This window comes from Cyprinodon tularosa, unplaced genomic scaffold (genome assembly GCF_016077235.1).
Source record: "Cyprinodon tularosa strain WSP-4 unplaced genomic scaffold, ASM1607723v1 ctg33, whole genome shotgun sequence".
NCBI lineage: Eukaryota > Metazoa > Chordata > Actinopteri > Cyprinodontiformes > Cyprinodontidae > Cyprinodon > Cyprinodon tularosa.
Genome location: NW_024039041.1, coordinates 2,379,363 through 2,405,513, shown reverse-complemented (window position 1 = coordinate 2,405,513; position 26,151 = coordinate 2,379,363). Strand labels below are relative to the sequence as shown.

Genomic DNA, 26,151 nt, shown 5'->3' with positions numbered 1-26,151 from the left:
ACAAACCGACGGAGCCTTTTCTCCTCCTTTAAAAGACTTCCAAGTTAAACCGTTTGAAAAATAAACAATTGCATTCCCATGTTACAACATTCCCCAGATAACGGCCTTATCGCAGGCTTTATGAAGCGGTCAGAGGGGAGGATTACAGCATTCCTGTAAATGATGGAGACAGTTAAAGAATCAGTAGGGTGAGAATGAGGGAGCGCTACCTTTGGAGGTTTCCAGCCATTCCTGTTTGACGCTGTAGCGGACCTGAGCTTTAGGCTGACTCTCAGGGAGGTGACACTCGATGACGGCTGTGTTGCCCTCGTCGACTTCGATCTCCTGTTGGACTTCGGGCTCAAAGTCCCGCAGCTCTGCAAAAACACAATTAGGAAGACGGTCATAAAGCTACACAGCAGCCTCTTTTCAGCGGCATAATGTCATCTGACTGCAGATGTACACAGTCAGTCCTCAGTTTGAGAAGCAGAAAACCACAATATTTTGAACAATAATAACTGCTCTGTCTCCATTGCTGAGTGTCTGTAATAGCAGTCCCCCTCTGCTGTGTTGCAACCTCATTGTTTCTCTTCTTTCCCACTTTGCGTTTCAGTCAAACTTACTGGCATTTCATAAAAATCACTCTGGCTTCCTATTTTTTTCCCCCTTGTAATCAAAAGAGTTTCACCCGAAAGCCAAAAAAACATCTCAGCAACATTCGAGGAGGTCTCATCAATCCCGTCCGACATCAAATCGGGACTGGAACTGATTCGGAGTCTGTGGGAAACATGGGAGCCGGATTACTGGAGCCATGTGCTGCGACTGGGTCCCTGCAGACACAGAGTCTGCAAGGCCTAGATCCTCATCCGACCCCCTGACCCCCCCCATATGAACCCCTGCCTGAGCGGCCCAGAGGGCTGAGCAGGATGGGTCAAAGGTGAGAGAGTAGAGTTACAGATGCAGAGATCCAGTTTGGGTTTGAGAGGAAGTGGCGCAGCTCTGCTCTTAAGATGCCGGAACTAAACATAACCCCAGAAATCTAAAGCAGAGGGAAGACAGAGGGCAGGGAGAAAGCTTAAACAGGGGAAACTCGTCAAGAGGGATTTCAAGAAATGAAAAATGAAAGATAAATACAACTTCTGTGGAGCATAATTAAACGTCTACCAGTTCTTTTTGATTTATTCTTAACAAACACAGGCTCTCCGTTCTTTCCAGAGGTGCTATAACTGGCGTGTTTTTCTTGGACCGGCCATACACTTTGGCAAAAAAGAGAGAAAAAAAATCTGAAATAGGACAAGAAGAAAAAAAAAACAAGGGCTGATCAGAGTTATATACTAAAAAAAAATGAATGTCTCAATCAGAGCTACGGTTTCCACCATGATGTCGAATCACAGCAGAGCGGCTGATTAATCTGCCATTCGTGCTGGAGCTCAACCCCCTGCCTGCATCTGGAGGAGCTTTAATGGGAGAAATGGAGGGAAGCAGATCAGGGTATACACACACACACACACACACCCCAACAGCTCCATCTTAGACTCTGTCAGCGCTGATTCTGAAAGATGGGAATCCAAGCCGGGGCATGCAAAGCTCTAGCGGTGTGTGCGGCGCTCCATTTGCTAAATCAATCAGGTGCTGTTTTTACAGCCCCAGCCTTTATATCTACCCATCCCACCATCCTCCTCTTTCTCCAAAACTCCCCCTGTTACACCTTTTAACCCACCGCTCAACTCCCATGTCCCTCATTCTTCACAGAAACATCCCCTCCTAAATACCTCTCAGGTGAGTGTGTGAAGTTTTTGTGGGAGCATCCCGCATGCACAGAGGATTGATTGTATGCATAAAGTTAAAGCAGACCTCCCACACCAGGGCAGCTTGGCAGGGCCTATGAAAAATATTTCAAGAAGAGACAGTGTATTCATCATCTTTATGCGTAGCAGCAGGAGGTCTGCCTGTGATTTCGCCTCTGAATTTGAACATGTTTGTGCAACGTGTTGCACAGACATACGGCGGGGTTGATTGTCAGTGCAGGAATTCAAGCTTTTAAAGTCGAGCCAAAGAGAGGAAAAAAAAAAGAAATGGAGGAGGGGGGGGCGGATTCGGATAGTTCAGAGGGTCTGGAATCGACCTACACCGATCGCAAAAAACATGTGCATACAGCTAAGAGGACTCGGGAGAGAAGGGAAGAAGGAAAGCACGTACTGGCTCCCCATGGAGCGATTCCTTAGGCGATCCCGGGGTGGCCGAGGAAGACCGTTATTAAATTAGAGACGTTCTTTTAGAAAGAGCCCAGCTTCACATCTGGTTTTCCCAGCACCGTTTACACACATTCAAACCCCAGTGACTGTGTGCAGCTCTCCACTAAAGCACTGATACCCCTTTAACTTTTTTTTTTTTTTTTTGGACAAGTCAAAAGTAGGATTAGGTTCTACAACATTATGCAAAGTTTATTTAATCCATCACCTAAAAGAAAAGCAAAGGTAAAGCACTCAGACCTAAGATGTTAGAACCTATGGAACCAAAGGAAGGACTTTTTGATGTATGGTATTAAGAGATTTGGTTTGATCTAATATGGTTTCAGATATTTAGCCAAGAAAAAAAAAAAAGGCAAAATCTGTTAGAGGCATACATCAGAGAGGAAAACAAATGCATATTTATATTTATTTAACGAAAAGAATTGAAAACCAAGCAATGCCTGCTTTATGCTTCAAACTTATCCAATACATTCTTTTGCTCTGCCACGTCAATTCCTCATTAAAGGAATTAATGCAAGACAGAGGATTGAAAGTGACACAAAGAGTGAAAAATGTGCAGAGAGAGAGAGGTGTGAAAGTGTGTGTGTGACATCTCCTCTCATCTCCTGTCAGGATCTTGTCTCGACTGGCCTAAAAACACCCTAAGCTTCCCAAGTTGAGGCAACTTTAAACATCAATCACATCTATGCATGTAAAACAATACTGTTAACAGCAGCCCTGCCTAAACTCATACCCTTCAACCTCCCATCCCACCCTCACACACACTCCTTATCTCCCTCCAGACCTTTCCCCGATAATGGGGCCGTAATTTCTGAACAGGCCTGCTGTCGAGCCCCGTGGAGTGGAATGTGGAGTTGTGAGAGGCAAAAAAAAAAAGGAGCCAATGGAGGTAGACGGCCCCAACTGTGTGCCTCGGTCCCTTCTTTCCCTCTGCCCCAGGGTCCCCTCCATTCCTAAAGCTCATGTTTCACAGTTTCAGGCCCTCACTCAGTCCCAAGATGCATATCAAATATAAAAGTGCAGACTTGGTGCAGCCAAGCACTGAAAGCATGAGGAATCATTTATTTTAACCATTACATCAATATGATGCAGCATGAAAGCAGCTGTTGGGTCAAACTACACAGAAGGAGTAATTCTCATCAGATTTTCTCTGTAAGAACTGGAACTTCAGATGACTTAAGTCCTCAATGGGGAGGAGATTCAGACAGGCTGTATAACCACTGGAAAAGTACAGAGTTTACAATGGAGATTTTCAGCAAACAAAAACCACCTCCTCACTGTTTTTGTTCTACTTGAGGAAACTCAACCCAAGGGAGTCGGTTGGGTACCCTGACAAACCATAAAGAGGCCTGTGTGTTTGTTTGTCACGGTTTTGTGTGGGCTACTCACTGGCAGCGGTGACGTTAGCAGGCACACTTGCCAGAGCTCCAGCGCCGGTGCTGGCCACACATTGGTATCTGCCCAGAGTCAGGTTGGTTAACGCGGGGATGAGCAGGCTGCCCGGCTCCAGCACCAAGCCCAGATCGCCATTCGACAGCTGCATGCCGTTGAGACGCCAGCTGAGTTTTGCCGAGGCGGGTCGGGCGCTGCAGCGCAGCAGGACGCTGCCTCCCAGCTTCTGCACCACAGAAGCAGGCTCCTCTGTGAACACCGGCACCTCATCTGAAAAAAAAAAAAAAAAAACACATACAAGACTAAGAAAAGGTTTAAAGACTTTTGAATGTGAAGATATAACTGAGTTTGGCAACACTGATTCTTTATTAAAAACTAATATAAAGTTAAAACAGGAGCAAGAAACATAAAAAAAAAAAGATCTGCAACAAATTTTAAGGTGGTAAACAGGTGTACTATTACCAATAAAACAAAAAACATTAATTATAAAATAATTTACCCAACGTCCTTCATTGATGCAGTTGATAAACGAGGAACTGATTCCAGCTCTTTATACAAAGCTTCTTTTTATTTTCAGCCCTCCCATGGTGGCTATATGAGCCCCTCCAAATTGCCTCTTCATTCAATTCTATTTCAAACAAACTTCTGCTGCCAGACATATAAAACAGTTCCCCTCCTGTGATGAAGCCAGAAAATCTTTCCTTCTGGCATGAGTTATTCTGCACCAGGTGTTTAGAGAGACTAAATGTACAGGGCACTGGGAAGGGGAGGAGATATGGTGAGCTATCCCGTAATTAAAAAAAAGGAAGAAATTACCAATTGGAATGAGAAAATCAAATAACATTAGAATAATGCAATGACTAAGGAAGCTTTGTTAAAATTGAAAAGTTAAATTTGAAAGAATAAATATTTAAAAGATTGACAGTAAGTTAAATGAGTTAATTACACACAAAGTGATGAGTTTTAATTGTTTATTTCCACTAGTTTCAATGGCTAAGGTTTAGAGTGATGAAGAATTTGACCTTTACATCTGAGCAATAAAAAAAAAAAAAAAAAAAAAATCCAAATACAAAATAGGGATGCACCGATCCACGTTTTTCACCTCTGATACGATACCGATATTTGAAGTTTAACATCGGCCGATACCGATCCGATACTGCTACCAAAAACACTACCGAATTAATAGCTAAAAAATTTCTTATTGTGTAAGAAAAAAAAATATATAATATGATTTGACTTCCCTTTTCTTAAAAAAAATATAAATGTCATGACTCATTTATTTAACAACTGTGCACAAAATCTTAAACCAAAAGTTCTCTGACTTGGTCAACATGTAAAAAAAAAAGTGTCATTATCATTATCAAGTATAATCTCTGTGATTTTTTTTGGCCTGTATCCCTTCTTTCCTTTGCAAAGAAGTGCTTCCAACTGCTTCCTTTTTGTTTGCCGAGTCCGATAATCCTAGCATGTTTCTTGTTATGAAACGTCTGGAGGTGTTTCAATAAGTTGGTGGTGTTATATTTAATATGACCGTGTTGTAGTGTTGCGCTGCCACATGACGGCAGAGCATAGCATAGATTTAGAATGAATAGATCGACCCCTATATCGAGTCAATTGTCACTGATACCGATCTAGTTTTTTTTCCTTATATCTGGACCAATAACTTAAAAAATATCGGATCGGTGCATCCCTAATACAGAATAACCAATTTATGGCCATAATATCCAGAGTGCATCCAAAAGTTGCAGGACAGCAACACTGCAGGATGGGGGTTGCAGGAAACCAGCCCACAACTATATGATGGTGAGCATTTTAATAGAAAGCTGATTGGAAGGAGAAACTATGGTAGATGTAAACACAAATAACCACAACTTGAGAGGACTGAAATAAATCATTAAAGCTTTTGGTTCTGATTTTCAATTAAACCAAATTAAATTAATTAACAGCCATAAGCATTAAAAAAGAACAAATGCATGGTTAAAATAATTTCTCTGTATAAAATAACCATGTTAAACAAAAACATTTTGGTTTAGAAAAAACAAAACAAATCGAACTTTTAGTAGATGTTTTAATTATTGCAAAGCACTTATACTTGTTACGCTCTCTCTGCTTTTTCTCATAGCAACTTCTTCTGGTCTGTTCCTTTTTGGCTGTGACACTATCCTGGAGAGAAATATCAGCTGTGCTGCTGCCATCAACAGCTTTGTTTAAAGATGTTGGAGCTTGGCTTGTTTTTCAGTGTAGTCCTGTTTCTCTGACTGTGGCTGGCTGGATGTGCTCGCTTCATCCTCTGACATGGGAGCTGGCTCGGAGCTCGTCTGCTTGGCTGTTTGTTTCTTGGACAGGGCCGCCTTAGAAGCTGGTTGACAGTTGCCTTTTGTATCTATGCTTTTTTTTTTCTATGTCTGCTTCTGTCTCCTTGAATCCTAGTCTGCCTCTGCAGTTGGCCACTCAAACTTAGCTTGGTTCTGCTGGAGGTTATTTTTACTCACCACTGTCACTACAAGCATCCTTGGTGTGAGGTAAGGGTGTGCAAAATAATCGTAAAATCGATGAATCGTGATTCTAATTTTTGTGATCTACTGAATCGATTCTTGAAGGCAAGAATCGATTTGCTGATGAAGGTTCTCAGTCATCCAGGTCATAGTCATTCCGTAAAAATTCAAAAAATATCCACTGGACTTGGTTTTCAAGATTTGAAGACGTTTCGCCACCTCTCCAGGAAGCTTTCTCAATTCAAATGTCTGGATCCGCAGTGAGTTTGAGTCTTATACAGACAACGCCTTGTATCGCTTGGAAACATGCAATGGTAACCGATGAATGGGTCGTTAGTTCCATCGTTAGCCTGTAATATCTGAACCTGTCTATGATTCTAGGGGTCGGTCGTTAAAGGGGGGATTGCCATTAAGGGGGGGATTGTCTCCTGTAATACCTGAAACCTGTCTATGATTGTTAAGGGTTAAGGGTTAAGGTTAAGGGTTGGTCGTTAAGGAGGTATTGTTCACCGGCTGGGGCGGGTGAGTCCCTCGTTCCTCTGTGATGGGAAAAAGCAAGAATCGATTATAAAAAAAAAAAAAATGAACAAATAAAATACATTAATGGTTGGCGCACATCAATCAAACCAAGTGGAATACAACTTCCAGTCCAGCAGATGTCGCTGCGGATGTGTTGACGCCTGCTGCTTTGTGTCATAAGCATGTCCGGACTGATTATCCTCATTTTGTTATTTTAAGTTTGATGAATCCTAAGATCTTTTTGTTGGTGTGTCCATGCCAGTAATAGTAATATTTCTGTCCAGTATTTGTTTTCATGGCAACACCTCCAAAAGTAATTTCAATAAATACAGCTATGTATGAATTCAGTTGCTTTCAGTTATGTATCAATTGAAGACACTATCCAGATCACACCCAGCCAGTCAGCCACTGGTAAGGGCTGTATCTTTTTCTTACAGTGTTCAGTGAAAATATCACAATGCATCGCAATATTTCAAGTATCGTGATGCATCGTGATAGAATCGCATCGTGGCATGTGAATCGTGATTCGAATCGAATCGTGACTTCTTTGCCAATACCCACCCCTAGTGTGAGGTATTGCTTTTGAGTTAATGAGACAATGCTATCAACTTGTTTTCCTTAAATAGTAAACTTTGAATCAATCTGACTGTATGATCTGGTTGAATTGTCTCTATAAAGTGCTTTGAGATGACGTGTTATGAGTTGGTGCTACATGAATAAAATGAATTGAATTACTTACAAACTGTTGAAGCACCGCCCTGCAGGCAGCATAGCAGTACTGCACCCAGAGCACAAAACACTGGAGCTTTTCTCTTTTTCATCCAAGGAGTCCAGGCTTGCTTTCCAGACATCTTCCATGCACTATGCCCTGAAAAACACAACAAATAATGATTAGAGGGTAATTTACATACTACGTAAAACATGAGCACAGATGATCTTACTGGATGAAACGAAAACACCAGCACCAAAAAACTCACGATACGACGGGGGGAAAAAACACAACATTCATCTAAAAAGGCAGCCCTGAGCTCATACATGCAACATTCTGTCAGCTCAGATCCATCTTGTATGTGCAAGAACAAAAACAGACTGCCATTAATGCAACCCAGGTGAAGTGGTTGCAACCTGCAGCACCCTCAGCAGCCAAAAAATCCAGACACAAACAAAGCCTTTCTTTTCTCTCAGCCCCCATTTCTCTGCCTTCACCCGCAATCCAGCCTGCACTCATCAAAGGGGCGCCCTCATTCAACGGGCCGTAACCTGAAGCCTCTGCCTTCCCGCTCAGGTGTAACCGATACAGGTAGAGGGGCTTAAAAGGAGGAAGGAGGGAGGGAAGACGAGAAGGGGGGAAACACATAGGCTGCATTCACGAGCTGGGACAAAGAGCAACTACTGATGGGAGAAGGGGCTGGAGATGGGGGGGAATGTATAACCCAGCAGTAATGGATATGTTAAGGGTAGAGAGAACAGATTATATTGGGAGTAATAGCCAGTATATGAACAGTTCATGCTCAGAGGAGAGCTTTTTTCTCTCTTGTCGTTAAGGCCAAGTTTCCCAAATTCTTTCCTGTCAGGTTAAACTAACAACTTCCCGTCAGGATGAGGGGGGGTGGTCCTGCAAAAGTGAACCTCTCTCTTTTTCTCCCCTTTCTCTTACAAACATACAGCAAATGTCCCTGAGCATGATCGACTGTCCTCTAATAGTGGAACCAGAACACAACTTACATATTTATCCTATTAATGCAGGAGGACGATTAATGGGGCTCCCTTGAACAGGCTTTTTATTTGTGGGGGCAAAGCTGGAGAAAAAGTTAGTGGAAACTCTTACAGCTCACCTTCATCATCTAATGGGAGCAGTAAAAAAGGTTTCGCTGCCAGGCACATTTATTGAAAAAGAGCAAAGGAGGCGGCTAATGGAAAAACAGCTCCCAATGTCTGCAACTGCTAAACCAGACCACACATTGCTCTGCAGAAACTTAACTGCTTACTATGAATGTGTAAACAACTTTAGATGAATTCTGACGTTAATGGCAACAGCCAGCCACACGCATGAAAACACAATGTAGGGTGTTGAAATTTACGGCAACTTTCGACAGCTTTTTTGTATTATACAGTGGAAATATTAAAGTTTTTTTTTTTTCTTGTTGGTTGGAAAGTAGCATTAAGAATCGGTGCAAAAGTAACTAGCCAGTAGAAATAACTCTGACCCTATGGTGTAAGGGAAAAAAACACTTGAACTTGTGTTTATTTATTGAAATCAATCAAACTGGGCTTGCATGTTGCTGAGTCCAGAGCGCAGAAATAGAAGGCGAGAACTTCTAAAATGAGCAGTAAGAAGACGGTGAATTCTGTGAGGCAGACTTTCCAAGCAGCCTACTTGCTTTTAGTTTGAGCTAATCATAGTACTGATTTTTTTTTCTTAGGTAATTCAGGGTGCGTACATTAGGATGTGATTTTGTTTTTTCTTTGCTATTTCATAATCGATACAGTCAGTTTTCGAGCTTTTAATAATAAAGGTGGCGCACCAGCATCATAGGCAGCATCTTAAATGCCTGGTGGATGAAAATTAAAGCACAGCATGAACTCAATCCAGGTTAGGGAACAATGGAGTCTTTGCTGAGTGTAAAGAAACATTGTTTATGACAGTCCGATATTGAAGGCACATGGCTTAAACTGTCTGAACAACACAAATCAAAATCTGTTATAAGCTTTTACTTCTAATGACAGCCTGCCTAGTTAATTGCCAAAATACCATCTAAATCATTAACACACTTAAAAGATAAGACTATTGAAATTATTAGCACACTTAATCTTACCATTTCTACATCAGTTACTACATAAATTAAGTGCTTCGCTGCACAAGAAACAACTAATTATATTAATAGGTAGCATTTAAGTTTGGGCAATATTTAATTACAATATAAATAACTAAATAATTCTATTTAATTTGACGATGATATGAAATTTCCAGTCAATATGCATTACACTCTATATACAACATTTGTCACTGACTTTTTGGGTTTTTATGTGTTTTATGTGTTTTGTTGTGCAAATATCTCTTAAATGGTATATTGGATGAGTTTTATTAGCATTGCAAACTTCATGGCAACTGTTGTGGACATTCTCGGCAGTCTTTCTGAGGCTTTTATGCTGTTTATATCAATATCAAAAGTACATCCTATCAACCAATATTAGGAAATATATACTACGAATGGCAGTTTTCTGCATTCGTAGCAGTAAGTTTTAACAATTTGCTTGGTTAGTCAGCTGATGTGTAAAAAATGTACAACAAAAATGTATATTTCTTTTTCTATCAGTTAATGTATCAAATGATTAAGTTCCACTAACAATTTAACTCCATCTAGATCAGTAAACCTGTACATAAAGTGATTTATGGACAAAATACAACAATAGCATTGTTAGCTTTTAGGCTAAGCTAGTTCATTGGTAGCTATAGCACATTTCAGCGAGAAAAAAGCTGAAAGTGCTGTACATGAAATGAACATAAGAAAAGTAAAACACACTGAGAAAAGTACAATAATAATGATAATCACAGGGGAAGAAAACATGCACCATAAACTTTCACTAGTTACTGCTAGTAACAGGAAAAGTGACTGTTTTGCTAACAGCTGACATGGTCAGTAGCATGAAGCATTTCTATTTTTGATAGAATCTTTAAAGTTAATATAAATAAATATTAGCATACTTATATTGATAGTTAGGGCATAATCGATATTGACAAAAACATAAATGTACTAGTTTATGTAAAAAATTAAAGCAAAATGCTGCCATTAGCCTGCATCTCTGGTTAGTTAAAGCTCTATTTTCTTACAACAGAAACATTTTATCTATGGTATTGTCATTGATACCACCTAATCAATTTAGTAACATGTTTTTAAATTAATGATCAGTAAAAAACTGAAATGATTTTTGTTTTGTTTTTAGCAGCAGGCAGTACTGCTACTTACTACTGCTAGCAGCTAGCCTGCTCAGTTAGCATTTGAGCTATTGCTAGTTGCACAATCTAACTTTTTTTTATGAGAAGGATTGGTCAATTTCTTTTAATTTCACACTGCCCAGTTTTTATATTCAAACAAACAAGAAAATACATTATTAGCTTGCGTCGCTAAAAACAACTAACCATATCGAATGTCCTACTTTTATATGAAATACGACAATATTCAACCGGTCAGGTTTTCTTTCATTAGTTGATGTTTCGCTCTTTATTTGTGAATTAAAAGACTTTAAGCCTTAAGTTCATTTACAATTTGGTGTTTCACTACCTTCTGAAAACTTGAAGGTAATCTTTTGAGTTTTCTTGTTAGTTTCATTTTTCCAGACTAAGAAAGAGTCACCATAACCTGAAAAACGATGATGCTTTCTGCAACTCTCTAGATAAACCATCACAGATTTGTTCCCTCTGATTCACTCTCTTTTCCAAAGTTAGGCCCATCAGTAGCGGGCTTACTCTGTAAACAAACAGCAAACATGCTTGGTTCCAGGAGGCAGCGGAGCTGAAGGCCTGTGGCTTCTGTGGCTGTTTGTAGTATGGACACAACTCCGGACAGCTGGCTGTGCATGTGTATGGAGCACCTGTTGCAGCTGCAAGAGTCAATAAGTGTAAACCACACTGAACCACCAGCCAAGTGGAACCACAACAGGATGTATGCTACCAAGCTGTGCAATATCTGTTCCGCTTGTTACATATATTAAACAAAAATGACAAGAAGAGAAAGAAAATGAGAGAGAGATAACGCTTTCGGTATAAGCAGGCCCCTCAGATACCATCAGTCCCTAAAAGGCAGCCCTGTTCCTCTGAGCCTGTCTTTCTGATTCATAAATCAGCTGGGTCCACTGTTTGCTTTGCCTCAAGATGAAAAGTTGGCTTGACATCTATGTCCAAGTTTTTCCATCTATCCCTCCCAGAGAGGACACAGACATCCAGGCAGAAGAGCCTCCTACGCATCAGGCTGACTGATAAAACACAGACCATCTACCCAGACAGCTCCACTAAATTAGCATCCAGCTCATGTTAGTATAACACGACTGTTTTGTTTTAGCTTCAACACTAAAGACACAGCTGAATGACAAACTTCTTAATTCTAGCTTAATAACGAAGACAGATAAAGAATTTTTTACAAGAGAAATCACCAGTTGCTTTGAATGCTGTCCTAACATTAATAAGTCATAGATTTTCATCAAGCACAGTTAGTTTATTTTAGTGGTAGCTTTTTTTTGTTTTTAATAAAAATCTTAAATTACAGAAATAACCACTAAGCCAGGTAAATTATGTGCTCTCATACTTTTTAGCATTATTAAAAGCCCTTTATTTGAGAAGCTACCTATGGTGAGGTAAGTGGGGGTTGTAGGTCTATCATGGCCACTTGCAGCACACAACTTTCATACAGGTACACAAAAACAACAAAACACTTTCTTCATCTTGAACTTTGGCTAAGAAATAAGTTCAGAAACAACCAACCAATGTGTTTTCATGGTTTAAAGGTTCATAGAGAGGCATGGGGTGGTTACTGGTATCAAGATCTATCAAGATTTTTTTTTTAAAGTTGTGATTTCAAAACCTCTACAATGTACATTATGCTAATTGATTATTTATTTCCTGAGATCTCTGACAAAGACACACATACATTCCCTCTTTCCACTATCTTCCTTTCAGTTGGCTGAAAGAAGGCAATTTAGTCACGATTTAAAGGAAGCCAAATCCAGCTGTTAGAAAAGTTTCTGCTCTTAAAAAAGCAGAATTATAGTGGGGGAAAAAGGGGTGCAGCACACATCTATAATTCTCAATAACATTACACTGTTTTCAAACTGACCAGATGCCTGTAGCAGGGAATATTCATAGGAGATTTCAATAATTAACAAACATAACAATAATAGTATAGCTATTAATGTTATGTCTAGTCTAGAACCCAAGGAAAGAGGCAGAGAACATAAATGGTATTGTAGAGGTAATTGTAAATAGACTTTAAGAAAAGGCAATATGAGGGACTAACAGACAATACATTTTAAAAATACAAAGCTATGATGCATGTTTAACAATAGTCATGCTATTGGATCAGATAGCCCAACTGATTATCTACCTAATATAATCATATAATATTCCCTTTTTTTAGGGGTCACATACTTGGAAAAGCTTTTAGGTCTTCACAGCATGGCTGAAATTTCAACCCAGGTTCCCTAAATAATAATAATAAATATTAAATGTGCTCCTGAAAAGGTAATCAGAATTTAACAATTTAATACCAGCTCAAGTCTATTCCTAAAAAAAGATTTTGCAATGACCGCCATGTTGGATTTTTAGTCAAAACATTCACTTCGATTTCGGCCCCATTTAGAATAGCTGTAATCCTCACATTCAGGTCCAGCTAATCTTGTGAAAACCCCACAGAATACTTAATAATCAATAACTGCTTACAAACACACTATATAAATTCTGGAAAAAATCCAATTGGATTGACCCTCGCTGTTGAAGCAGGTGACTTCAAGGCGAGATACAAAGGTTTCAAAAAAGAAAAAAGCCTTATAACTCCAGGATCTTTAGATGATGGCATAACCTTATTAACCACAACTTGCATGACTATGACCCAGAGAGATAAACCCCAAAAACATGGTCAGTTAGAAGACAATAGGATGCAGTATTTGTAGTGTGCAGGCATCATAGCTATGCAAGTGCCTTTTGTGATGATGTGCCAGAGAGTCACTTGACAGAAGTTCATTGTGAGCATGCTAAGTAAAGACACCGATGGGACCCTGTTCCCTTGGGCCACTGCCGGTCCCATTGTCCCTATGCCTCCGTGGATAAATTCATTTTGACAACCCTGCTAATTGGATAAAACCAGAATGGAGTCTCCTGCCTGAGCTCTCACATTCCATCTGCTTTCTGGCATGGAGAAGATATGCAGGAGGGAAGGAGGTGGTGAAGAGCTTGCAGAGTAGAGAACTCCAGAAAAGTTGAGCTGCTGAATATTTATCACCTATCCCCCCCACATTTTTACGTCTTTTTACACCCGGTCCCCCCCCCCCAATTTCACTCTGGAGGTTCTCCAAACACCAAAAAAGCCCCCCCTCCCCTTTAGATAAACACATGCGGTGTCAAGTGTGAGGAGTGCCGAGGGTTCAACTGCCCCGCTCGAGGCCTAACCCCACAATGCTGAGCTGCATAGCTGCCATGTGGGAGGCTGGTTGCCCCTGGCGACGCTAACAGGCAGAACGCACCTTAATAGAGTGGAGAGTCATTGTAAAGCAGTGAGCCGGTGCATGGACAAAGACCCCGCAGACCCCTGGAGAAAAGGGAGACGCTGCTCTGAAGGGTCCAGGGAAGAGCTGATGGGCCCTGCTCAATGACCAAAGAGAAGAGAAGGGGGGGATCGGTGGCAGAGAGAGAGGTCTGAGAGTGGAGAGTTTGTGGAAGAAGAAGGGTAGATGTCGTGGGGTGGTCACTGCCTTTATCGATTGATGTGAGATGGTTAAAAGGGGTTTATTAAAGGAGCAGTAGCAGGGGCGGCGACTGGGAAAGCCGAACAGCAGCGCAAATTAATATAGAGGACATCAACAGGCGGGCGAGCGGGAGTAGAGAGCAGGGCCTTGTCAATGAGAGGGAGTGTTTGTGAGGGTGTCCCAGCATATTTTTCCCTCACTCTGTCAATCTGGTTGCTGGCCTCTCGGTCCTCGCCTGGGATTCGTGCCGAGTGTCGCGCGATGAGACGGGTGCTGAGGTAGCTTAACAAATCAGCACCCCACCCCGTTCACCATCTGCCTCATTAACAGGAGATAGACATCCGATAGAGAAACAACAACAAACCCTTTTCTCTTTACTTAACCGCCTATGAGTTCTTCTTTAGAGATCACACTTTAAAAGAAAAAAAAAAAACTCAAAGCAAACATTTTATTTTGCATTTCTAAACAAAATTCGATTTATTTTGCAAAAAATCGCAACTACAGGCAAATGTAACAGAAAACATTCATTGATAATTTATCAAACCATTTTTTTCTCTACAAGCCACAAACCTACCCTTAAGTGGTGTAGAGGTACCAATACTTATACAGAGCTGAAGAAGGATATGTAAGTACTCTACTCCAGGGATCTAAAGGTTAAGGCTTTTAATTTACTCCTTTTAAACACAATTACCCTCTCTGTAGATTCAGATAAGGATTGTTTGTTGAGCTCATTATTAGCTCTCCAACAGAGAGCTATTGACCTTTTTTAACCTTCATACCACGTAGTCATTGTGCACGATGGTGGATACACTTTGAAAGTCATCCAACCTCCTTTAGGTTCCACCTGTTTTAAACTTCTTAGTCATTTCTCTGCAAATGCAGCCATATACTAGTTCAATAATGATGAATAAATTAAATCAGTTCTTGAATTTTCTCATCTTTAAGAGTGGCTAAAGAGAAATGGTCCTCTCTTTCAAGTAATATTCTAACATAAGGGATCAACAGCATTATACTTACTGTCAAGGGACTATTAAGGTAGCCACAAGTTGTTGCATTGCTTATTTAACTAAAAATAATATAAACGTATTGTTTTCTCCAATAAGTAGGTGTACTAGAATTAAGATTGGGATTTTCCAGAAACTTTAAGTGCTTTTGAGGTTCACTCTGCTAACCTAACCCTATTGCATTAAAATTGTAATTTATTTTAAGACATTTTTAATTCTCTTACCTAGTGTGCTGATAATTTTTGAGGGCTCTGCAAGTGACATGTAAAGCATTAGATTTACTCTTGCCAATCAACTATAGCATCTCTTTCTCTCTTGATACAAGAGTTCTGGCTGCCAAAATATTGCAAATGAAAGAGACAGATCCAAAATTAAAATGACAGAAAGCACAGATAGATGTTGTGTGTTGTATTGATACTATCGCGGAACCTACTAAGTTTTACCTATTAATTATCCATGGTAACAACATCTAAGCTTTGACCAAAGAATCCATTTCAAAATTCATACAAACAGTATAAATTGTGTGCAGTGTTGTTTTTAATCAAACCACTTAATCAGAAAGGGATTATAACCAGCCCATTTCTCCTTGGGTGGGTTGAATTAGTAAGAACACCAGATTAAATCAAAATGAGTAGCGCAGTATGGACTATTCTTTGATTTCTGTTGGATTCGCAATGCATTCCTCTATTAACCAAAGTGTAGTCATTAATAAGGCAGAAAAACATTCTGGCATAACGTACACATCTAAATCATTCATCAATTCACCGCATTAGTAGAGCTTACTCCCAGCGTACATGGCTTTGCATTATTACTCTCTTAAAGTCCCGAAGAAAGATGGTTTAATAAAAAAACAACAACAAACAAATATATCATCAATAGTAGAATTCTTTCACAAATGATTAACTTTGCTACTAAGTTTAAATGTCGTTGGGTGCGGATAATGCAAGATGGAGTGGCCGCTCCCAGCAAGCAAAGACTTTCCAGGGGATAAATCCTAAATCGATTCTCAGCTATCATCTGCCTCCCCTGGAGCCCTCCCCAGGGAGGAAGAGAATCTTAGGGAGTCTTACTTGGCAAGAAAATACTGCTCAACAGGTGGAAGGGGGGGGGGGACGAGTCCAACTCCCTGTTCTCATGCCTTAACATTACACATCAAAAGCATCCCTAATGAGACTGAGACTGCCCTTTTTCAAAATACTCTCTCTAAAAGAAACACATTTATGCCTTTACTTCACAAAGTATTAACGAGCTGTTTGTCCGTCCAAGCGTTCCCTTACTCCCGTCTCTCAGACCAATCCGCCGCTAACGAGCTACAGAGCGTCTCGGGGATTAAGGGACAGGGATCTGGAAGGGGCTGCGCAGTAGAAGGAAGGCGGCGTTCAAATCAATTAGGCACAGCGCCATTTGCATAATTTAGATAACGAGGCCGAATTAACCGCGCAGAGCTAATTATGATGCCACGGTGAGCACATCCACTCACATTCTTAGGCTGGGATAGTGATGCCAATGTGCCCACTGGGGCCATGGGAACAGGATAGGATCATCACAGCCACCCAGACCTGAGAGGAGGTGCAGAAGAAGAGAAGGAGGAAAGGACTGAAGCATTTTGAAAGAGGGGGAAAAAATGAATACCATTTAAGAGCAAAATTAAAGTGAAGGATTTTACATCACTTATTGCAAAATAAAAAAGATATAATAAAAAAGAAAAAAAACTCTAGTTAATGTGTAGTCTTTTTTGAAAAGCACATTCTTTTAGTGGGGTGCAAGCATTTTTTATCAGCCCATGATATGAAGGCATCTACTTCCTGTATCCATGAGTTTTTGAAAATAAAACAAACAGCAGTTCCTGAAGCTTCCTGAGCTGGTGGCGTTTGATCGGGCAGCCTGCACCTTTTCTTTAATCTACTTCATTGAGAAATATAAGGAAATATTTCCCAGTTGAAGTTCAATAGGTCTTTTAAATCTCATTGGACTTCAACTAGACAACCAGTCCAACCAGCTGCCAACCATGGTTTTAAATATGTGCTATATGGGCAGTTGCCCACGGCAGCAATAGGTAGGGGAGACACAACAGCAACAGATGAAAACATATTTATTATGACGCTTGTTTTCTATAACACTCAATGAAGAGTAACTGTACATTTCATCTGTGCCTCAGGTGGGGATTATAGAGGGTACATTGAAAAGACACTCAATGTTTACCCCTAAACTGCAGATTTTTTAACACTCTTTAAAAATGTCAGATAAATGAAGTCAGACAAGAATAAAAAAACTAAAAATGTGTACAAAACAAACCATAGCTAAAACATTTAACGAGGATTAAAGATTCTTTAAAGTTGTTTTTGCAATTCCTTTAATTCATTTGTAACAAAAAAAAGTCTGCTTTTCATTTCTCTCACATTGCATGCTAAAGAAGAGTGTTATTACACTGCAATGAGCTAAAAATCGAGTATCTTCCCATTCCATGAGCTAAGTGTATCACTACACCCCTAAGGGTCACATATTTCATTCAACCACAACCGTTCTGTGACATGGGAGCAAGCAATTGCAGCATTACATAGTAAAAGTATACTCACAGAGGCACATAAACATGCAGACCTGAGGAAGTTTTTCCAACACCAAATGTCAACAGACAGACACACGGGCTACCACTTATCCTTGAGCCAGAGAGATAAAATACTGCCAACAATAAGGACTTTCCAAGCTGGATATACTGTACACGCAGCCTGCTCCCTGTGTGTTCCTGCATGATCAGGCAGGAGGGAGGGTACTGGATGGGTTAAAGGGGCCCCCAAACTCTTTTGGCAGCTCATGCATCAGAGTGAATGGAACCAATTATAAATCAAGAGCAATTTCTCCCCATTATTCGGCAGGAACCCAGAGAAGAAGGGGGGGAGAAGGAGAGCGAGAGTTTGCCTGGCCCTAAAACTCTCAGTGGGAGACGAGGGAAAGAAATGAAAAGCAGAGCGGGGGAAAAAATTGCTTTAAAAACAGACATGGAGCGACATTATGAAAGAGAGATAAGGAAAAGGGAGATAATATACTCTTTGCAGCTGTATGGATTACCCAAAAGCGAAAGTTATAGTAACAACAGATATATGGAAGGATCGAAGAAGCAGGAAACTGAGGCCCTAGGGCGTCAGCCATGTCTGACATGGTACAGCTGAGTCTGGCTGTAGGTTTTGAAGTGGGAGCTGTTGGGTCTGAAACAGTTTACAGGAGAAGGAAAACAGCTGGAGAAGGCTGGTTTGAAAAAAAAAAAAAAAAAAAAGGGCCTTCAGTTTGAAAAGCCTATTTTGCGATATGCTGCAGATCCACCACTTGTCCCGTCACTCAGAGCTGTATGCAGATGCCCCAATCCTCCTCTAGAATTATCAGAAACTAAAAACTTAAGCGTTGCACATCGTTTTACAAGCAGACGGAGCCGCTCTGTCGATGGAAAATTCCAGCTCTGATAACCTCAGGGGCCCAATAAGTAAGTGATCTGGTGCCCAGTGATTTATTCTGTTGAATCATGTCTTCTCCTGCCAGTCTGACATTCTTCAATGATGAGTTTTCTCGCAAGACAATAAATCTGATTAGTGGTTAAAGACCTGGAACAGGCACAAAAAAATCCCCCTTGATGTCTTTTTGGTGTTTTTTTATTGTTTCTGGGGAAAAGAAAACAATGTGTTGTTAATATTCCTGCTTGTACTGCTTGCTGTCAGACAGGCAAACCTTCTACGAGAGAAATTTCCCCAAATGTGAAGTGTGTCAGAGCAAACCTCGAGCCTGTGTGCAAATGATCTATTAGAGCGTCTGGGTTGCTTTTGGCTCGTAATTCGCCCCCCCTAATCTTTGTCCAAATATCTGCTTTGCACACACTGAATTATTTGCCTACACACACAGAGCGCCTTCTTAGTGGAGTCTGGTGTTGATCAATGATCTAACGATGCAAACACAGCATTCGAAATCTGTGTGTTTGTCTGTTTGTGTACAGAGAGAGCCCAGTGTACTGCTGGAATCACTTCATTATCCAATCAAGAGCGCCTCAAGGTTTGCTTTAGGTAGTGGAACTAATCAAGTCAACTGGCTTTAAAGGTTCTGAATAATCTCCATTAAGATGGAGATTATCCAGAATTCTATCACAGATTTCTGAACACATTATATATATATATATATGTATATTTCTTTAAAGCTGGGTGCACAATTTCTTGAATAAATTGAAAAAATATCTGAAAAGTTTTGCTTTCATGGGGAAAATGTTGACTTTCTCAAAAGCAGTACAAGGTTAGCAGAGCTCTCTCTGTAGGTTATGAAACAGAGGAACTATATTTCTAAAATTAAACCTCAATAATAATAAATATGCCTGAAAGAAATTACAGTTCACCAATGCTGCTTTTCTTATTGGTGTATCTAAAAATGTACAAAGTGCACTGAATGACAAGATAATATGGCTTTCATGATACTAAAACGACAAACTTGGTATCAATACCCAGAACAAATACTCAATACTGTATGCCATTTTCATTAGCATGGCGATAAAAAATGCCACATAAATAAGGGCATAAAAAGATATTTCTAATAGGGAAATAAGTGTGTAAATAAGTGCAAAAAAAACAACCCAAATATAACAAATTATATTCATTTAATGTGCAAAATAATCTAGAAATATAAAATTTGCAAGCGCAACAATATACGAAACAACACTTGTACTTAGCATCAATATCATATCAAATTAGTACTATATTCAGATACTGCATTTTAGTATTTTTACTTCTTAAATTATACTTTTGACAACCCTGCAAGATACGCGGCCTCCACCTGATATAAATGATAATAGCATTCAAACTGAAAAGAAATAAAGCTCTGATATGAATCAATTGGTCCGATTTCTTTTAGTATTCATTATTTCTTGTAATTACATATGTTTTAACCAGGCCTTCGTGAAAAACAAAAAAAATGTCAAACTGTCTCTGAGATAGCATTAAATTGTTTCACAGTTTTAAATCAAAGAAAAAGACCAATTTTAAAAATCAAATTCAACCGTTGTTATGGATCTTTATCATCTACAATTAGAAATATTACAAACTTTCCCCAAAAAGGTGGCAGGTTATTACCTAAGCTGTTAAATTTCTGGTACTAATTGGTCCACCTTTCTTTAAGATGAGACCTGTAAATCATTTTCAAATATGTATTGAATTAGAAAAAAAAAAGAACATCAAATAAAGAAATATCCCACTAGACATAGGGACATAAACTTTCGACAACTTAACTTGTCCACAAATTAACTCCTGATCTCATCTGTGACATTTTCTTGATGAACACCATTCATTTAATAAAATACAAAGTGCGCCTTCTTAAAAAACAACATTCAGTGTGGAAGTTTCTACTGAGGGAAGACATCTCCACTGGGTATTTTTAGCATCAGTGAGGTGTTTATGAGGGAGGCAGGAGGAAGGGAAAATGGTATAATAAGATTTAAGAGAGGAAACGATTTTCTACAAAAGAATGTCAGCTGTTCTACTTTAAACTGAGGATGAGATCCCATCAGAAAACAGGAAACTGGACTTTTTTATAGCACGGTTGCTCAGAAGAGTAGTTTTCTGCTATGGTATGTTGGAATAGCAACTGCTGTACACCTATAAGATAAATAACTACTTGTTAACCTTATTTTCTCACACACGCTTCATTTTCTCACCCTATTGGTTAACATTTTGACCACAGCGTATTTAATATAACCCCTCAAATTCTTTTTGAACTCTTCACTATCCCCTTTTCACATCACATTCCTCCATCTTCTCATCTAGCTTCCTGGATCAAGAGAAAAGAGGTATGCAGCCCCAGGGGAAGGCGGTTTGGACTCCCAGCCACCTGCCAGTCCAGGTGTCCCTCTTAGGTTATCCAATGTCTGACTGGACATAGAACCTCTCTTTTGGGGGCCCTGACCCTACAATCTGTCAGCACCGCAGGGACTAATGCACCGTATGTCAACAGGCCAATAATGTGATCAGCAGAGGATGAAGCAGCCTTATTTGGTTATGGCTGGGCTCATAAAAATGCATCAACTCAAAGAAGAGAAACCAGAGCTTAACTTATTTTCTCTTCCCACTCAAAGTCTTGAGGTCTTCTTTTAATGCTCTAATCTTTAAACAACCGCAAAGGTGAGGGCGGATTTGAATCGAAATGACAAGTGATACATTCCAAAGCAAAGAGATGGCCTTGATTGGACGACTAACACGCGCACAGATGTGCAGCAAAAGGCCCGCAGATTCTGTCTGCAGGCTGTTATGGCTGCATAAGCATACTCGCTGTCAGAGAGATGAAAGTACGCCCTTAGGAAGGATTTTTTTTTTTCCTTCTCTTTTGTCAATTATTGCAAATGTTACACCCACTAGGAATAACAACACTGCTTTCCAACACTGGAGTCTGAACTTCTGCATGCCAAACGTGAGATCCCAGCTCTATCAGCAGACCTTCTGCTGTTTCTTATCTGAAAAAAAAATCCTAAAACAAAGACTATTGATTTAGATCCAGATGTGGAGGCACACCAGACCAGTTATATTATCAGCTGCAGGGAGGCAAAGTGGGATAAGTAAGAACAACAACAAAAAGTGGAAAACTCACAGATTCTGTCACCAGTTACTGTTAATAAAAGTATATTTTTATTCTCTGTGGGCTGGGAGAATTACTCTATTTAGAGAGAATGTAAAAACACAATTTTGGATTTTAATGTATTACTATGGTTATTGTTATGACGATAAACCAAGGATTCATGCAGTTATGGCCCTAAAACGGCTCCAATTTTAGCATTTTCTGTGTAGAATCACATCATACTCAGTCTGTTGCTGAACACTGGTGGTCAGCTGGCTGATAGAAGGCTTCATATGCTCTTCCACCAGTAGCAAGAAAAAAAATTCCACTGAAGATTTGCAGTGGTAAAGAGCAAAGACAGTAAAAGTGAGAGAACGAGCAAAACCTGTCAATCCTATTAGGATGTGTTATAAAACCATCAATCTCTGTTACATTGTCGCTCATCCCCCTGGGCACCTTTATTTCAGGGCTTGATTAAAAAACAAAGTTATAGTTGCTGCTTTAACAATGCAGTTTAAGTTAAGGCTGACTTAATGTGATCACACCCACATGTATCTCATTCCACCCTCTCTTAGTTCCACCTCTGCTAAATTTCTGAATCATGTTTAAAGAGATAAAACATCTAGGTTAAACACTCACTGAATCACTGCACTACAACCTTTCTTTTCCCAAAAGCCATCAGACATAGTTTGAGTAAAACCAGGGGAAAATCACCAGATTACTTAAATCAGGAACGGATGGGTGAAATAAGCCTATGTGACAACATAACTTGGTTAGAACAACTGAAAACAGACTATTTTTCTGACTTGGTTAACATCAATATGTTGCTTTTAGAAAATGATAAATAATTAAATGATGGTAATAAATCTGAGTTTACAGTGGCTTTGGAAGTGGAATGGCTCTGGGGCTGATTAGGAGCTCAGAGCGCTCCTCCTTCTTAATCAAAAGGCTGAAGTTGTGTGAGAAAACAGGCAGATAATCAGACTGGAATCATTTAGTTCCAACTTTGATCCGCCCGCCTGTCAGACATGATCAGCAAAAACAACAAGAACCCCACAACCGAACAACAAGACTCTCTTCTTTTTACTGAGACCAATTAATTCCCTTATAGGCTCGGCGCCTAATTGGGGGAGGCCGGGCCATTCGTTTCGACTTTTAATCCAAGTGACACTGATTCAGTGGGAACAATCGGGCCCTCTTGTCCAATGCCATGTCCGTCACTGAATTACAGAGGTCCCCCTCCATGTAAAGAGGCGGTGGAGGCTAAATGTAATCCAAATCACAAAACGACACCTGGGGTTGGAAACTTGAGCCCCTGCGGCTGTTCCAGCAGGGCCTTCTTCACCTCCTGCTCTTCCTGGCCAACACTCATTAGCAGCCTGGAGGACTGACCAACATTTTTTCTCATTAAATCAGACCTGAATAAGAGGATGTTATGAGGACAGGCTCTACTGACAGCACCTACATTCCTGTAAGGCAGCTCAAGCAGCTGCCAGTTTATTAGAAGCTTTTAATGGGGTCTGACACTTTAGGGGGAGGGGGTGTGCTCAGGTGGGCCTGTTTTGGCATAAGGGCAGAAACACTGAGAGGTACAAAGTGTTAAAAATACCCTTATTTTATGCATATAGGTTCCTCTGCAAGATACAAGATATTTTATAATAACATGTAATTTAACTTACAAAACTCTCTTTTCAGTCATAATTGTCACTGTGCGCTTTATTAGCCAACCGATTCAGTATAAATACAACAAGTCACTTTGGAAAATAGGTGAAACTTCTCAAATAGCTTGGATTAGACTTGACTTTAGACTTAGACAACTGTATTCGTCTAATTTAACTAATTAAATTTTGAACAGCTTTCAATGACTACTAGTAAAATAACATTTCCATTTCATAAAGTGCAACAGGTATCCAATGTAAACAGTGTGGCAGAAAAAAAATGGTGCAAAAAAATACATTGATATGGAAGTTCAGAGCATTAATATATGGTGCAAATATGCAACATTTTGGGTTTGGTGTTGTCCTGCTATCATGGTATATAGAGAGTTGGTGACATGATTTAGAGTTTTGTTTTTCAACATTTCTGCAGTGCAACAAACTCTGCATCATTAAATTAAATTCAGTTAGATTAAAGCCTCTTCAGATTACTTGAAAAAGCTAAATGTTGAAAGGAACAGAGGGATATAGACTTATAGGCACATAGGTGGATGGAAAAACTGTTTTTATCTATCCATACATTGGAGACAATTTAATAAATTCCAATAATATAAATACATACACTTTTAACTTATTGGAACCTTCCTTGACTTTTATTTTCTGTGCTTTTTAGGACAGAAATACATGACACATGAGCCCCATTCTTCCTTTGGGTGCCATGGGGGGAAATGTGGCTCAGCTCCTAATGCCTTCCTATGGGAACCACTATAGGCTGCGGCCTGCAAAACCTGCACACATTTCCCAGCGGAAAAAAACACAAAAAAATCGCCTACTGGAGTTTGTTACGTGTCACATCGGGACCATAGTGCTGCTTAAACATATATTGCACTTTTATAAATCGCAGATAGGCGCAGGAGTTTAGAGGAAAAGAGTTTGGATAACAGAAGCGCAGGCTTATCATCCCATCAACAACAAGCTAAAGCCCGACAACAAAGTTAATTCCCCTCATAATAAGCAGATATGACACAGAGGAAGTCATCATACACCGATATCCTCCTCTATATCCAAACACCGGCGGTGTTTATAAAGACCGTCTGGAGGTTTTACGCGATTTTTGTCCAAAACGCAAAACAAAACAAACGCGGCTATCATACAGATTTGAGATGTGGAAAGCTGGAGATGTTCCTCGGTGAATGTGGACCGATCGTTCATGGATGAGTCCAGAAAGAGGAAAGATGCAGTAAAGTAGATGGATGTGTTTATAAATCGGTAATAGATGTCTGCAGGCGCCGCAGCGGCTCGGAGCGCATGAAGGCACAAACTCACCAGATCTAGTTGTAACTTTGCGCTTCCTTCTTCCTCGCTTCTCCTCTGATGTTCTCTTTTAAAACATTTGAGAAATAAATATAAAAAGTAAAATAGAGACTTTGCGCTTTTTTCCCCCAAACTCTTCTCTTTCCAAAGCTTTAGTAATTTACTGCGATGCCACCGACATTTTCTTCCTTCGGCTCCCCAAGTTCTCGCATTGAAAGGCCGTTTTTGGATGACTGAGTTCTCATACAATTCCTCCCTTTTTGGAACGCCTTTTCGGGTCCTCCCACTTCCCAAGCAAGGAGGAGGGATCTGAACAATGGGGACTGGCTCCCAAAAAAAAAAAAAAATCCCTGAGTTGGGTACTGCACTGTTGTTTATCCACCGGTTTCTCCTTACTTCAGAGCTTTTAGAAGATTTCCTCCCTGACAATGCAATCTATATAGAATGGGGGGGCTTTTATAGAAATATATCACCAAGGAAATAATAGTAATAATTAATTGTAAAGTAAGTTTCCAGTTGGGAAAAGTGCGCCCCCATCCCCCTCCTCCCTCTCCAGTTCCCTCCCTGATTTGGTATTCCATGGTCCCCTCCAAGTTTCTATTGACCCCCTTCCATTGAAGCCTGCAGGCCCTCAGGCACAGCTGTGTACTGTGCTATCCTGGTGTTGTGTTGTTGTGCTCCGGACTTCTCACAGCACAGTGATCACAACCTGAACCATCTCCCCCCCCCTCTGTAAAATCCTTCCACACTTCAGTCAGCACACTCTTAAATGAGGGGTCCAGTTCATTAATAACTGGGTATTCATAGATCTCAGGGTTTGATAGTGTGGGGTGCTGGTGGGAAGAATGCAGAACTCCCACTATGACCAGACACTTGTTGCCCTTGATGAGATGTGTGTTGACACACTCAGAGTGTTGTGTTCTAAAAACTCCTTGGTTAAAAACAATCCATCCATCCCTGTTTTATAATCGTGTATTCCTTGCAGGGTGACAGGCGGACTGGTAGCTATTTCCAGCAGCGAATGGACAAGAGGTTGGAAACAAGTTGTCATCTGAAGTTATAGGCAGATTTCCAGGAGAGCAATATAGAGTAAGCACAAATACTGCAAAATAAATTAAATAAATGTCCATTAGTTGCACCTTATAGATAATGTGCTCTGCTTTTATAATTGTGTGGTCAATGGAGAGGTGGAAACCCCATTTTACTGCGACTATCAGTGTGACTATGTACAATGGAAATACAACAAAATGCCACCTGAATTCAGATAGTCTATAGAGAACAAGAGCGGTTACATGAGTTAACTGTAGAGTCAAAATGTGCAGCACTTTTCTGGTACCATCGTCGTTGTCGTCAGTTTTTGGAATACTTGACCGCAGGAAAAACCTACCAGGGAACAGAGGCTGTAGATTAGCCTTTGGCTAGGAGCCATGTGTATGAGACATTAGTTCCCCAAGGGAGGGTGACAATGTTAAGCTGGCATTTTCTTGCAAAAAATAAATGAATAAATAAAAAT

The 26,151-nt window shown here is 40.1% G+C and overlaps 1 protein-coding gene across 2 annotated transcripts in view; it reads right to left on the bottom strand.

Moving 5' to 3' along the window:
* boc (BOC cell adhesion associated, oncogene regulated) overlaps positions 1 to 24,885 on the bottom strand; it is a 35,898-nt gene extending 11,013 nt beyond the window's left edge. Inside the window, exons 1-4 of one of the 2 annotated variants that reach the window (XM_038293684.1) lie at positions 24,651 to 24,885; positions 7,377 to 7,505; positions 3,621 to 3,893; positions 210 to 356 (exon numbers count right to left, since the gene is read on the bottom strand). In XM_038293684.1, the coding sequence (XP_038149612.1) occupies positions 210 to 356; positions 3,621 to 3,893; positions 7,377 to 7,488 (532 nt within the window). In that variant the 5' untranslated portion in view covers positions 7,489 to 7,505; positions 24,651 to 24,885. Of the gene's footprint in view, positions 1 to 209; positions 357 to 3,620; positions 3,894 to 7,376; positions 7,506 to 17,672; positions 17,704 to 24,650 lie in introns of those variants that run through there. The other variant, XM_038293682.1, reaches the window with a different exon arrangement.
* Between the last annotated feature and the right edge of the window lie 1,266 nt (positions 24,886 to 26,151).